General features: G+C 42.9%; 1 protein-coding gene across 1 annotated transcript; it reads left to right on the top strand.

Annotated features, from left to right (window-relative positions):
- The first annotated feature begins 3,602 nt into the window (after positions 1-3,602).
- Positions 3,603-13,527, top strand: LOC110973567 (potassium/sodium hyperpolarization-activated cyclic nucleotide-gated channel 2-like). Its single transcript, XM_022224472.2, has 12 exons — positions 3,603-3,948; positions 4,392-4,638; positions 5,490-5,679; positions 6,360-6,511; positions 6,786-6,861; positions 7,589-7,738; positions 8,893-9,111; positions 9,428-9,574; positions 10,758-10,998; positions 11,507-11,602; positions 11,812-11,926; positions 12,609-13,527. Exons 1-12 carry the CDS (start codon positions 3,813-3,815, stop codon positions 12,649-12,651), a joined length of 1,812 nt encoding a protein of 603 aa, XP_022080164.2. The 5' UTR covers positions 3,603-3,812; the 3' UTR covers positions 12,652-13,527.
- The last annotated feature ends 1,652 nt before the right edge of the window (positions 13,528-15,179 follow it).

The raw sequence follows: 15,179 nt of genomic DNA, 5'->3' as shown, positions 1-15,179 counted from the left end.
ATTATAAACATGTAACTCTATATTTTAGAAAGAAACTTAAATTCCATATACCGTTTCCATTTTTTTTTTTTTTGCTTTATCATGCGACATACGTCTGAAAGAGCTTTTTTTCCACTGACATCTTGTGGTCATTTTGACACCAATTTCTCCCCCACCTAGAGTGGGTTAAGTCTACTACTGCATACCTACCAGATACCTACCTATGCATTATTTCCTAGTCCAATACTTCCATTTGCTAAATTCTCAATCACCAGTAGTGCCCCTTTACTCGCTTGAACCCCCGCTAGGGCGGTCACCATGTTCTTCCTTTTTTTTTGATGCGCAAAGTGCACCAAGGCCGCGTGGGAAGAAAGGAGGGAGACTGGTAATCTGGTAGCAGTAGCGACTCAACCCACTCTACCAGTAGGTGGGGGAGAGTAACCTAGATTACCATATATCCATGCAGAGTAGCACCAAACTCGTGGATGGTGGGAATTAAGGCGAGAAAGCACCACTAAACTCTTTCCACCATAAAGGAGGCAAAGTAGGTTAATACATACACATGTACCTAACAATGACAGCGCATGTTATCAGGATTACAAGAGCACAAACCAACTGAACGTTAAAAAAATGCTTCAGTGCCTCCTCTTGCAAGGGCAGAGGACGGCCAGCAGATTAACTACTGCAATACCGTCCGGAATATAGCCAGTCCGTATATCTGGTCCTCCTTCAAAACATCGTTGAGATATAACAGGAGGTGAATATGGTAGGGGTCTTCCAACAAGCAGCTTTGGAAATGTCTATCACATAAACCCCTATGAAATAGGCCCATGATGATGAAACGGCTTGACCGTCATGGGCGCGAATATGCCGCCTACACTGGTCATCTAAGCCAGAAAGCCAGTCAACCTAACTGTACAATACTGTATAACAGTAATGTTTTACGGTATAGGCCTAAGCTTTGACCTCAATGTGCATAATGGCACATATAGGGCGTTGCTACTTTTGCCAAAGTAATTCAGAGGTTTTCCATTCTACACAAGTACTTACCATTAGTCTGACATTTATTTGTGCTTTTGGATGTAGTTTTACACGTAAATGGGAACTATTGCCTAAAAAACTAAATCAAACATGAAAAATCTTACTTGTTCATGTTCCAAACATGATTGCACTTAGGAGCCAAACAATGCACATAATCTTTATATACCATGTCAGTGCCTATTAAAAATATCTGTAAAGTTCTTCCGTGGAAATTAGAAGTAATCTTTTTGCCAATGACACCGCAGTCTCTGGATTTGAACAATTTTCAGACTGATGATGCTCGATAAAGAGACCAACTTCGTGCAGGGAGTGGCGCAGTGAAGTGTAAAAAGCGCCTTCGAGAAATAGGAAGCAGGCTCATGCCTTCTTTTGGAAATATTTCAGTTATTCCAAGCTAATTGAGTTTGATGGGCGTAAAGTCTGCTGAGTTGGCCGTTCTGCTCAGCGTTCTAAGGATAGAAATAATGTATTGAGGCTAATGTAAATGGAACGCACCGTTGGGACATAACACATTTTGTTTGCCTTTTCAACGGTGAAAGCGGGACGTTGGCATAAAAGTCCACACCAGTGTAATTTGACTGACATTCTATTGGCAAAATTAAGAATAGAAAAGACGAACATACGCTTGAAATCCAAGACAGATTAAAAAACTGGTCTTACAGAGGGCTTAAGTATATATAACAATCGTTCTAAGCTGCAGCTAGCACATCATCTGAGTGCTTATAACATTTATCAACATTAGGTTTGTGTGGTATTAAAAAGGTGTATAAGTCGACAGTGTTCCGCGTACCTCATTACGTCATTATATTTGCAGTGTTAAAATTCACGTGAATTTTGAGAATCCTTTATCAACAAAATTTATACCTAAATACACATGTAGAATGGAACCCATAAACAATAAAAAACGGTAACTTGCTGTGTTTAATGTCTCTTTCTTACTTCTTATACTGTTATTTTTACGGTTAATTACTGTCCAATAAATGACGGCGATCTACCGTAAGAAAATAATGTAAATCATTAACAGTATTCTACTGGCGCCCGTGCTGCCAGTAAAGTACAGTGAAAATTTACATGAAAAATGTACAGTGTGCATGACCGCCTTATGTGCGGCTTCGGACTGTTAATGGCGGGTGTCCGCTTTGCATTGCGCTTTAAAGCTGTGAGGGGGACGAGCATTCATCAGGATTCATCCAGTTGCCACCTGACACCTGGGTAGTATTTGGGATGCTTGGAAGGCGAACGCTGTGTCTAGACCATTGTGGCGAGGAGAATGGCCGGGGCCGGGGTGGGTAGAAGCATCATTGTGGAGGACTAAGCTCCAATTTTGAACATCTTTTTTTCGTTTTCTCAAAAAAGCAGGGTAACAATGTTCTTAAAATCCCATGGATCTGAAGTCTTTGAGAGATATGGATCAGCTCGAAAGGCTTTGGATCAGATTTGATTGAGAAGGTAGCATTTTCGATAGCAGTAGATAGGCCCTGACTGATCAGCATTGATCCCATCGGTCGGTCTGCAGTCATTCTATCACGGACTCAATAAGTTTTTTTTTTCATGCTCTTTCGCATCGCTCATCCACATGAAAAAGAGTTTGATTCTAATGAATGAATACTAAACATGTTAAACTTTTGAACATGCCGTGTGTTAGGACGTGAACATGTTTAACATAAAAAGTGTTTATCATCGGAACATTAAACACCTGTTTACAGCCGCTTAAGAAGTGATTTCCATTGCTTCCGCCAATACTCTGCAGTGCTATTAAAATTCAAATCTCATGTTGTAAGAGGTTAATTTAAGCTAATATAACGTATAATATATCCGAACGCGCACTGGGTCGACAGATTTCGCGCATTGTGATTGGCCAACGCGATGCAAATTCTTGGAGGCGCTCTATTGTGAAACGCCCGTGTTAATAATATTGTTGCGAACGAGTCCTTCAAAACTGTGCTACATCCCTGTTACTGTTTTAGACGGGCCGATGTTTGTTTCCCCGTGCAAACTCTCTCTGTTATTTTGTTTGACGATAAATTCGTTACCACGCCGCGCTAAACTCAATAATTTAAGGACATAGGCGCGCACAACATTATTTGGTGTTCCACTCGCACTCGTGTGATAATTAATATCAGGAGATATCTGTCACTTATCTCATTTTCTGAATTGAGATCAATCTATTCATATTGTACATCGCGTCCTTGGAATTGATCTCCGTTGTACTGTAATGGAGGTCAATGCCCAATACCTAAACAACTGCTGCGCGTGTGTAGAGCCTTGCCGAGTTTGAAAGCGTCGCAGGACGCGCTTTGATTGTGACGTCTAAAACGATCCTGGAGACAATCCGGCTAGTAAGGTATTTTGTCACAAAGACAGACGCGCCACGATTTGCTGGCTCCAATTGGACAGTCGCTGAAACTGCGCGTTAACTTCCGGTTCCATGGTTCCATGTAAACGGTGATCAATGCATGTAACTCTATGTATGGTGTATGTGCAGTGGGCGTGGTTTAATCTGAAGTGACGTCACACTTACAAACCAGATATGACGTCGCCTATGACAACGTGAATGATTTATCTTAAAAAAAATAATAAACCACTGATAATATGCGTCATTTAGGTTGTCATCCAAGATTGGGAAGGGATGACTCTGATCAAGAGTTAACTCAAAGAAGCCCAGATTGCCTATAGTCAGTATTTCTGTCCTGAAACAAGACGCGGTGTACCATCATGCAAAGTCCTGTGCCTTTGAACACATCACTGTCCTGATTGCTTTGCAGGCACGGGACAGGCGTGGATAGATAGAAATGTCTTTCGCGAGCCGGCCTGTGTTTGTCATCAACAAGGTTTCGCCCCTGGAGACGGTAACCGAGGAAGGATTAAAAAACGCTGACGGTGAGACATCGGACCGTCATGTGCTAGAGGTTGAACGGGATCTACCGGGTATGGTTTGTGAAAAACGCGGTCTTGTTTCTAAATGAAGCCAAAATGCATCAAAGAACCCCCCCGAAAAAATTAACTAAAACAGCGAAGTGAGAAAGCAAGCAAGAGTGTGACCGAACGTCGGTCGTTGCATGTAGGCCTATATCAATATTTGGTGTCAAGTGTATTAAGTGTTCTCTCTGGTCTTCGTAACTTCAACGTGAAGATACTTCCTATGAGATTCGTCTACGTTTACGATATTTTTACTTGCTTTAATTAAAATATTTTTTCAAAGCGATACCGCAAAGGTAAGGTTAATGATATTGTGTCCAGAACTGTTTCTAACGTTCCCATTCCTGGAATGTGTTTACATTTTCAACTAGAAAAACAACTGAAGTCAAAATCATTAGTATGTTTCTCAGCTATTTCGATGTAATTTATTCTGAGTGAAATTCGTTTGCCAGCGGAACGGGCAAAGAGCGAGTTGGACGTGCTTCAATCTCTCACTACCACCGTGTCCCCCAAGCCAAAACCACGCCGGTCCTCCGTGTCAGAAACCATCGGCGCCGCCTTAACCCGGGAGAATCTCTTCCATGCCGCAGAGAAAGACTTTGTCAAGAAGATTTACCGCAGCGAAAAGGCGCTAAAAGAGGAGCAACAGAGACAGCAGCATATCAAGAGCTTCGTTATCCACCCGTTTAGTAACTTCAGGTACTCGACTTATGCCAGAGACTGAACGATCATTAGATCACTTCAGTTCGTGTAATAAAACATTATTCTCGTGGCATTGTGTTCCCACAGAGGGTTATAAAAGCGCATAGAATTCGGGACAATGCTAGTCGACTACTTTCACACATTTCATTTTATTCCATGAGGAAATTTAGGCCCAGCGACAGTCTTTCTTGTAAGATGTTTCTGATTATATAAATATTACAAGGCCTGAAATTTTGACCCCTAGCAGAATCATTTCCAAGAACAGATGGAAGAAGAAAGGTACTGACGGGATCGAGATGTCAGACCCTGGTATATTTTAGGTCACTGTTGCCAGCAAGCTGTTTGCTGTACGTTTTTTATAAAGCACATTGAGAATTCATACTACTTTTACTGTAGTAACTGTAGGTCTACGTCGGCATGGAGGTCTGTGTTTAAACCTTGGTGCAGGTTCAAAAGTCGTGAATGGGGGAAAGTGCCCCACCGAGAGGTTGCCACGGAAAGGGCCCCTGGCACTATTTTGTGGTCGATAAAAACATGACCACGTCCCCGCAATTTGCTGTATTTTGTCAGTTGATAACTTTGATAAGTTATTTTACAGATTGGGACATCTCATGCAATAGAAAGACTAAAAGATTAATTTTTAAAAGGCATTCTTCCCTGACAAAAAAAGCGTTGGGAAAATAATTCTAGTTTCCCTCGCGCAGCTGCTGGAATAAATTTGTAGACCAAATAGCCTTTCCGTTCCAACCTGTTGGTAGTGCACTGTGTTGTGAATCGCCAGTAACAGTGTTGGAATAAGACTGTAAGACAGTCAGCGGTTACACTGAACTTGCCGTTCCTTATTCCAGATGGTACTGGGACCTCTGGATGATCCTGCTGATGGCAATCACCCTGGTCATTCTCCCCATCAACATCGCCTTCTTCAGTGAGCAAATATCCTTGCAGTGGAGCATCACCAACTGCATTACCGACAGCTTCTTTATGGCAGACATCGTGCTCAACTTCTTCACCGGAATCATTCACCACCAGAACGAGGAGGTAGCATTTTTTTAGCCTGCTCACATTAGCATGCACGTATGTGGTTGCCGATACATGTATAAGGCTCAAGCTGGACCAAGAGAGGGTGCAATTTCCTGAACAACGGAGGCTCCTTTGGTCAGAACTAAACTTTGCTGGTTTACGAACAACTATGAAGTGCACGCGTTACGATCACATTGCTACCGACAAACAAACACTTCCGACCAACATGGCTCTTTTAACGCTAGGCTTTGCGTCTGATCGAGGCGGATAATGTAATATTGGTATAATTCTAAGCTTTAGTTTAGCGTGAAACATGAATGCCGGCGCATAGTGGGCAGGGCGAAAGGAGATTGAATTGTTCTGTGCTACAACATCATCATTTCCAGCGGATCATCTTAGATCGTAAAACGTTGGATAGAATTCGTTTAAACAAAATAGGTCGGAATTTTCGGCGTGGCACATGCGCGCTGAATGTACATGTATATTAAAAGGCAGTATTAAACCAGCCTGTGGTGCTTCACTCTTCCATATGACGTACTTGCCTCGCAAGCTTGAGGGGCAGTGACCCATCCCAGCGTTTTGTAAGGACGTCATGGGGAACATCAAATACCAAAGTACTGCCAGATCGTCGCCGATCGATACAGTTACTGCGCCATACATAACTTCCCACAACGCCACTATTTCGACTGTCTCCGCAGGTCATCTTAGATCGTAAAGCGATCGCAAGCAACTACCTGCGCGGATGGTTCTTGGTTGATCTTCCGTCGTCCTTCCCTATGGATTATTTCTACCTGCTCTTCAGAGGGGATTCGGACTTCGACGAAACTGCGCTCAAATATCGGGCAATCAAGTAGGAAGCTTGTCGCACAAATGTCTAAAATGGATGATGTTCTGAACTTGTTATCAAGCAGGCCCCACGTAAAAATATGACTTTTTTTCAATAAAAGAAGCTCACTTAGTTTTTCAAAAGCGCAAGTGACATGCTACCTTTTTTTCATATGAATACAAAATGACAATGCCTTGCTCCGTGTTCGTGTTCATGAAAATGGTTCCATGGTTCCAAGAGCTCTCAAAACTGTCTTGATGATAGAAAACGTACTGATTTGGTCTGTTTTTCCAACCAGGCTGGCGAAAATTTTGAGTGTCTTTCGACTGCTGCGTCTTACCCGTCTGTTGCGCTACATCCATCGTCTTGAAGAGGTACAAATAGACCCCACAGAGTTTCTTAATTTCTGTGCAGAAAATACTTTCCCTACAAAATAAGACGTGCATCTTGTTTTGCGTCCAATGTTATCATGTATTCACCTGATTAAAAATTTTTACATCTGCATCTTTAACGCGACCAAATTCCGCAACGTAAGCAAGTGCAGCGTATGGAGAGGACGCGCTGCATAATAATACGTTCTATTGGCAGATCTGCTTTGTGATTTGTTTTAGAGAACACACCACATGTATTTGCCGAAGGGAACGAGCCAGAAAAACAAACTCTGGCCTTTCGAAATGATTCAGTGCCTGTACTGTCACCTTTTGGAAGGGAAATTATTATTATAACGCCGTCGCGGTGATTATATGCAATTTCAAAACATTAGCCCTTTCTCCATCTTAATATCATGAAGTTAATCCCCAATGCTCGTGTTGGCTTTGGATGTGATCAGTATGTTGCACAACTATGCCGGAGCTGGCGTCCAAAGATTCCCAGGAAACGCTGTCTCGTGTGTAGAACCCCCCCCCAACTTTTGCGTTTCTGATTTTGACATTGCTCCGTGCAGGACGGCCCATTGGTCCGTATTTACTCGGTACAGCTCGCTTTAGGTACAAAACCACTTTACAGATTTTCTTTTTCTGAAGAAATTGCAATCTCGATGACTAAATTGGGACATCTCGAAATAACTTGACCAGACGTTCAAATACAAATACCTCCTTTCAGATACTGAATGTGGAAGGCGAAGTGATTCGTATAACAAACCTCGTTCTCGTCGTGCTGGTGATGATCCACTGGAATGGATGCGTGCAGTTCCTGGTTCCATTCTTTCAGGGTTTTCCGCGGGACAGTTGGGTCGTTATCAGTGGGCTCGAGGTCAGTGACACACAATAGTTTTACCTCATACTCTTTCTGAATAGGTCGTGCCCAACCAGGCAATATCCCAAAAACGTCAGTTTGTTATTCCAACAGCGCATGCCCCAAAGGAAGCCCGTCCGATTTCATTCGGGAACAGCAATACGCGCGCGCTACTGTCTGCCCAATCAGCGCGGCCATGAACCGCCCGCGCGTGCTTTGTGAATGGCCTCGCCTTTTTGAAATACCAAACTGGCTCAATCTATTTTCAAGATGGCTCAATCTGATAAAAAGATCCTTTGCGCGGTTACCCTATGCTTTTGTTTCATTGTGATACGGGAGTAGATCTTGTTGGCGTCCATTGTCAATAAATTTAAATATCAACTCATAGACATGCGTTGCATGCAAATGTCTATAAAGAAAGAGGCTGCAGGTGAATCCTCTCACAAGAGTTTTTAATTTTTCCCTCCAAACAAAGGTACAACTAATAAAGTGCTACATCTATTACTAACATCTACTATCATCTACTAGCTCTGATACAGCCGTACATCCCAGTCCCCTGTGGCGTAACCGGGGGGGGGCTTTTATATGAGTATCATGCGCTCATGAGTAGGGACTAAATAAATTGTGTAAGCCAGCCCCTTCCAGCGACACCGGCGCGCCACTGCATTTACTTGAGTGAGTTATACACGCTAGGGTCTACAGCAGTTTAACTTGGACTCCTACATACGGCAATGGCGTATATTGAATTGTTACAAAGACCAACAAGATTAAACTGCCAGTCATGGTGTAAACGTTTCATAAGAATCTGTTGTGAATTTTCACTCCGGATTCCATGAACAAAGTCCACAATGCTCACACGGCAACCCAGTTAATCGACCGTCGATGCAATCTCGTTGCAAGGAAATCACGCCCTCTTTTAGATCCGCTTGGGGCCCAACAGTCATGCACTGCAACATACTGATGACCAATAGTTAATAGTTTAGTAATCAGAAGGTACGGTTTAGTAACTCGTGCGTAGTAATCCGAAGGTACGGTTTAGTAACTCGTATGTTCGAAATACTAATCCGTACATGCAATATAGTTTTCCGTATGTACGAATTATTTTTTTTCCTTAGCATTTCCTGAATACAATGCATATATTCTACATTTTCTGCCATTGGAATCACTGTCAGAATGCTAGCAAGTGGGAGCAGTATTCCTGGTCTTTCTTCAAGGCCATCTGTCACATGCTGAGCATTGGTTTCGGGCAGCATCCCCCTCAGAACCTGACAGAGATGTGGTGTGCCACGCTAAGTATGATGCTGGGAGCAACCTTCTATGCGCTCTTTATCGGCCACATGTCCACACTGCTGTTGTCCATCGACGCGTCCGGCCGCATTTACAACGAAAAAGTAGGACGAACGTTCAGAAATGACAAATTTGCGTATGAAAACTGATTACACAAGGTGAAAAGCCATTATCTAAGAATGGTTCTACGCTGCACTCATATGGCAAGTTCTTTGAGATTACTTCCAGGAACATTTTATTTGGATCTCTCAAACAACTCTACATGTATATGTATCTGAAATGCGTAGTCCAAGGATAAGGTTTGTTTGGAGTTTTGGCTCTTTAGGAGAATGCTTCCTTTTTGGGGTGGGCTTATGGACTTACGCATGAGTGACTTTAATCTTTGCTTACTAATTGCGCAATTACGATGGAAACCGACAGATAAGCCAAGTGAAGGAGTACATGCGCTACCGAAAGATACCAGCCAGCACGCAGAAGCGCGTCCTAAGGTACTACGAGCATCGTTACCAGCGAAAATATTTCGACGAGGACACCATATTGCGAGAGCAGTCGGCACCACTGAGAAAGGTACGTGCAGGGTTGATTGTCCTAAAAAGAGGCGAGCAGTCTGTCGTTGCCGTTCAGACACATACTTCCCCGAGAGTGTAATTTCCGAAGTTGCACAGTGGAAGGAGAAGATATTGCTTAAGTTGTACTGTCCGTTTTGAGCAGAAGCACCCCATCACCAGTTGAGGAGATCCATGCTGGTCGGGAGCGTTTTTTATCGGTAGCAACACGCACGCAACGCGTGCATTTCGTAGTCGTTTGTGAACCATGCAGCGAAGTGAACTGCCCGGGCTATAACATCTGGAAAATCACTGCTTTCTGGCATGTCCAGAATGTCCATAACCAGAGCACAGCGAAAGCTTGCTACGCATCACCTGTGTTTCACCACCGTAAACCCCCTTTGTACCCCATGATCATCGCCGTAATTTTTCGCAGCTAAGCTGCATCTTTAAAACGCCACTGTAGTATAGGAAGTTGAATATTCATGCCCCCGATGGTGCTTGGTATGATCTGAAAACAATATCAAATCGGACGGAGGCCTTCCTTGGCAGACTTCCTAGTATGTTTTGTGAAGGAAGTGTCCCTTGAGGGGCGTTGTCTGCAGTGGGGGGGGCGCTGAATTCAACAAAACTGAAATACATCGGCAATACTAAAAATACACGGAAAATTCCCTATACATGCTTGAAACATGACTCACTCATCCAAGGCAAATAACGCACTTCAGCTGGGCCTAGACAGTGTAAATAATTCCACGTGGCCAGCCTCTCCTGACCCATGCTCGGCCCTATCAATCACAGGGGCTTACGCTGTATCTGTTCACAGTGCTGGCTTCCCGCATTGGCAATTATCCTGGACAGTGGCCTGCTACATTTTCCACAGGAGGAAGGAGTAGTTTAGAGGGGAGTAGGTATTGCGTGTATTAACATACATGTACATGTATATTTAGTAGTGTTTTGTGCACAAACATATGAAGATGGATATGCCCCCCCCCCCGTTTCAGTCACTGCCAGGGCGAGACCATGATTGACACTCTCTCAAAAAGTAGGTGGGGAAAAGTTAGGAGAAGTCACTGGAGTTCAATCAGGTGATGCATGGCAGTTGGTAGAACAATCAGATCACGTGATTTCTGAGGTTGTTAGTTCACGCGCTCTCTCGCCGAAAGGTATTTAATTAAGCAAGTTTCCGTAAACGGTGTCGAAAATAGGAGATTGTTCAACACCACTTACGATCGCTCGTCAAGAAAGCGGAATTTCTCAGCAAAGGCAGTCCCGGCTTCGTCATCGACATTATTGAGAAGCTCCACTTCGAGGTATATTTGGCTGGTGACGTCATCATAAAGGCCGGCAGCCGCGGCAACGCCATGTACTTCATAGAGCACGGGACAGTGAAGATATGTATAAACGAACGAGTAGTGGGTACTCTGCAGGACGGCGACCACTTTGGAGGTTCGCTTAAAAAATGCACACTCTATACTATAATTAAAAGCAGGATCATATCAGCTGTCGACATTTTAATTTATCGGGACTGGGAAGAAACATTTAGATTTTCGGCCTCGAGAATCCGCTTCATCTTAGGGCGGATAGGGGCCTCCAAGAATTTTGCCAGGGGCGTGAGGCTTGTAAGATTTTTTTTTCTTTATGTCCGATTGATTTGGGCAGACGAATGCATAGTTAATGCGTTAAATTGTTTATGGTGCACTGATATTTATAGAGTATAGGATGCCATCTTTGTTTAGGAGTATTGCATTGTTATCTCATCTTTTTTTTTTTTTTACTGAGGGAGACAGAGCGGGAGGGGTTGACCCCGCCCCCGTTTTGGGTAAGTCCCTGCATCTCCTTCCCCACTAACGTCCGTCCTCATATTTTTCACAGCTCGAGACCCACCAGCAATAGGTGTATCTTTGTGGGGTTTTCAACGATCGGAGATGTTTTTTATCCCTGGTTGTTTCTCTAGAGATCTCCTTGTTGATTGATGAGCGGCGTGTTGCATCTGTAGTGGCTGCCTCGACCTGTGACCTTTACAGACTCGCCAAGGAAGACTTCCAAGATGGTACTTAATTGTGTTTAATGGATCCTATATATACTGAGAGTCTATACTAAAATCTCATTTTTGATTATCAGTGTTTATGTTCCCCCAGGATTTTTTGTTTTATTTATTTATTTATTTATTTATTTATTTATTATTATTATTATTATTTTGAGAAAGGCAAGGATACTTATAAGCTTACGCAAAGAATGTGTATTGTTCTATTTTTAAAGTTCTGGATGAAAATCCCGAAATGCACGCCATTATGGCGAAGGTTGCTAAGGAAAGGCTGAGCAAAATCGGTACCACCAGCAAGAAAGATGAGGAAATGGAGACAGTATTGGACAGGTAACTTATTCCAGGCTTGTGGATACCGTTTGGGAATCATTTCGAATCTCCCTTTCACGCCTATAGGCCTATGCACTCTAGTAGTTCTGCCCCCAAATGCAGTTCATCTAGCTTTTTTCCCTTTATAAACCAAATTACTGTGGCAATTTGTTTATTTGTTCGCTCGTCTGTTTCAGCCTTTTTGAAGCATGACGGACACCTTCAGCGGGCATTATTTGAGGTGAATGAATTTGGAGTAAGCACAAAAGCTTTTATCCAAATCAAATAGCGCCCTCCTGCGGTATCCGTCGTATAGGCTTATGCGCAACGTTTTTGATGGCAGCGCTACACACGTATTAAAACCAGGAAATTCACTCGGCATCCTTTTGTCTCGTGAAACGTAGGGAAACAGTTATCGCAGGTTCATAGCATGTTCTCAGTGTTCTCTGGTTGGCCCAAAGGCGACATTTTGGTTACTAAAAACTGCGTGCAGCTTCTCCAGACCGCGCGGTATTCACCAATTAATTATCATCCTCGTAAACAGTAGCCAACGCTGAAGCTTTGATGGGCTCTGGTGTCGGACCTTCCGGTGACATCACTAGTGCACGGAATACATTTTGACTGTGAATTTCATTTTACACACAACCGAAAAGCAAAAAAAGTCAGAGAATTGCATTCCATGCATCTCCTTTTGCTTTTGCAGAAACTCGAGCCACAAGGTCACCTTTGCTAGCCCGAGGAAATGACTTCTATTATTTCACAACCACAACACCAGGAAGAAATCCTGCATGAAAATCAAAGCTACCCAACACCGGCATCGTCAGACAGCATGATTTGTGTACAATCTTTCGTGAAATTAGTTTTGAAATTTGATACGGTGCCACGCAGGGCTTTTTGTGTGAACAAAATTTTAAACTATTCCACAGGCCTTTGTTAATCTAAAAGATAATCATATAAATTCCTTGAAATAAATAAAAGCGACACTTAAGGTCAGATATCAAAAAATAAAACATCTTTACGAATAGCTATGCACATTGTAGGCCTACATTATCCAAACTCAATGGTGCATGGACTATGAATAATTTGCTAAGAGAATACATGAACAATAAACTCACACCAACGTTTATTTTTTTTTCTCCAGTCAGCATTGTGAGGTCAGTTTAATACACTTAGCGCCCCTTTCAATTCGCAATTTCCACTCCGTTATTATTGATGGAGCACGGAAGACCTTGACAATAATCAGGAAAGCCAGGCAGGTTATACTCAAGACGCTCGATCGATAATGGCGCGTTATATATCAATTTATGGTGGCGCTTGAATGGGTGAAATTTTCTCCCGCTCCGCGGTGCTGCGAAAGGTCGCCCAGAAATTTTCCGGTTCGCCATAATGTGTGCAGGAAATGTGACACAATTCCCGTGCATAATCACGCATGACTGTGTTTTTCATTCACGTTTAGCACCTTGTTGCCTTCGTTGTGTTTTTTTTTTAAATGAACAGGGTTTGTGCAGCTGATACAGGAATCAATCTCGTGAAGAAGCTTTCATTTTTATTCATCATCGAGATCACAAAAGTGCACGTTAATAGCTGAATGTACTGTAAATAAATAGTTCAACGGACATGGCTTTTCGTTTCGAGCATCGAGCTTGGCTGTTTCTTAAATAGCGTGTTTGGTTGATACACCCTCAAAACATTTATACCGCAGATATTTTGGAATGATAAATGTTTACACAATCATTACCAAGTCGTGTACACGGTGCCAGCTACAAAATATTTACAGATTAACGCGATTAATATCGCAGTGATCGTAATGGTATACCCGTAAGGATAGTGTTGGTTTGTTTCTGTTTTCATGTTTTAGAAGGCTTAACGTGCTCAACTGAAAACCCTTTCGAAAGCTATCGCTTCGTACTTGGTTTCCCGTGTCCCAACTTCACGCTTTCGAAGGAACACTTGACGCCTATCGGCGTCGGTCTGAGCCACGGAAACGTTGAAATGTGGGATCTGATTGAGAGAGATGGAGCTCGAAACGAGTCTGACTGTCATAGTTGAGAGCATTACAAGGCTGCGGGGCCTCAGTGGCGTACCCAGGATTTTGTTTGCGTGGGTGTGTGTGTGTGTGAGGGGGGGGGGTCGATTATTTACACCCTCCGGATAGCTCACGATGCTTAACCCCCCCCCCCAGCTTGCGCCAAAAGGGACTGGGATGTATATTAGAGCATGCCCAGTGGTTTAAGATCGAGGTGTATGATCTTCGTTTTCCAGAAAAAAATAAACATGAGGGAGGGAAGGAATGCGCAATAGTCGTACGAGTCGGTAAATTTTATGACTCAAGTTGAGTTGAGTCATAAAAAAGGCAGTTATTCGAATCATTTTGCTGTCGAATCGAGTCCAGTATTCAGCTCAGCTAGTCTGTTGGAGTCACTAATAATTGAACACAATGCAACAATAAGCAAACGAGAAGCAGCTATTTTTGGCCTTTTTATTCACATATGGATGACATCACATCTCACTCTTCATGGAAATAAAAAGGGTGCCAGTGATTTCCCTCCAGTGAAGGAGGCAAAATTTGATCCATGAAAACAACACCACAACCGAATTGTAATACGATGCAATTATGATTCTTAATATGTAAATGTGAACCTCAGTCAATTTGTGTTTTGAAATCAAAAGCTATTTTTTGAGAAATTAGGGCATAAATTTAGCTATAGGCTATCCCTAAGAAAAAGATGAAACCACGAATTGAGAAATACATTTTACTGTTGTTCCGGGCTAGCATTACACGCTACAGAACCACAAAGTGGGAGTCCGTGACATATTCGCTGCACCATAGAAGAAGGGCAATGTAGGTTATGGGTCTATATAGCATGTGGTATTCTCGAGATGTGTATACAATGAACGGGCATCATGAGAAATTGGAAAGCATTTCTTGCAAAGCTTTTTTTTTATATCAGAACTTGATCCTATTACTTTTCACTCGATTCCAGTTTCTGATGAGGGACTCGAGCCGAGTTATTTGCTGGCAGTGAATCAAGTCTAGCCGTGTTATTTACCCGACGGGATTTGAGTAGGGGTCGCCAGAAATTGTGACTTGAGTTGTCACTGACTCGAGTCATTAAAACTTCCAAATGCTCTATTGTAGGTCACCGAAGAGATATGTTTCAATCCCAGAAACACACGGAGCGTTGGAGGTACAGCTGCAGATGTTGGGATTCTGAACACATTTCGCGCAGAATTACAGCATTTTAAACGTACTGTGTCGGTGTCCTTACCTCAA

Source organism: Acanthaster planci, linkage group LG17 (assembly GCF_054643075.1).
Source record: "Acanthaster planci isolate LZ-2023a linkage group LG17, COTS_SCS, whole genome shotgun sequence".
Classification (NCBI taxonomy): Eukaryota; Metazoa; Echinodermata; class Asteroidea; order Valvatida; family Acanthasteridae; genus Acanthaster; species Acanthaster planci.
The sequence above is the reverse complement of the archived record's forward strand: the minus strand, read 5'-3'. Positions and strand labels throughout refer to the sequence as shown.

Excerpts from the sequence above, each read along its gene's own strand:
- LOC110973567 (XM_022224472.2), top strand. The coding sequence starts at position 3,813 with ATGTCTTTCGCGAGCCGGCCTGTGTTTGTCATCAACAAGGTTTCGCCC. Across the intron at positions 9,575-10,757 it reads AGTCGGCACCACTGAGAAAG|GAGATTGTTCAACACCACTT; the intron begins GTACGTGCAGGG and ends TGTCGAAAATAG. Across the intron at positions 11,927-12,608 it reads ATGGAGACAGTATTGGACAG|AAACTCGAGCCACAAGGTCA; the intron begins GTAACTTATTCC and ends TTGCTTTTGCAG.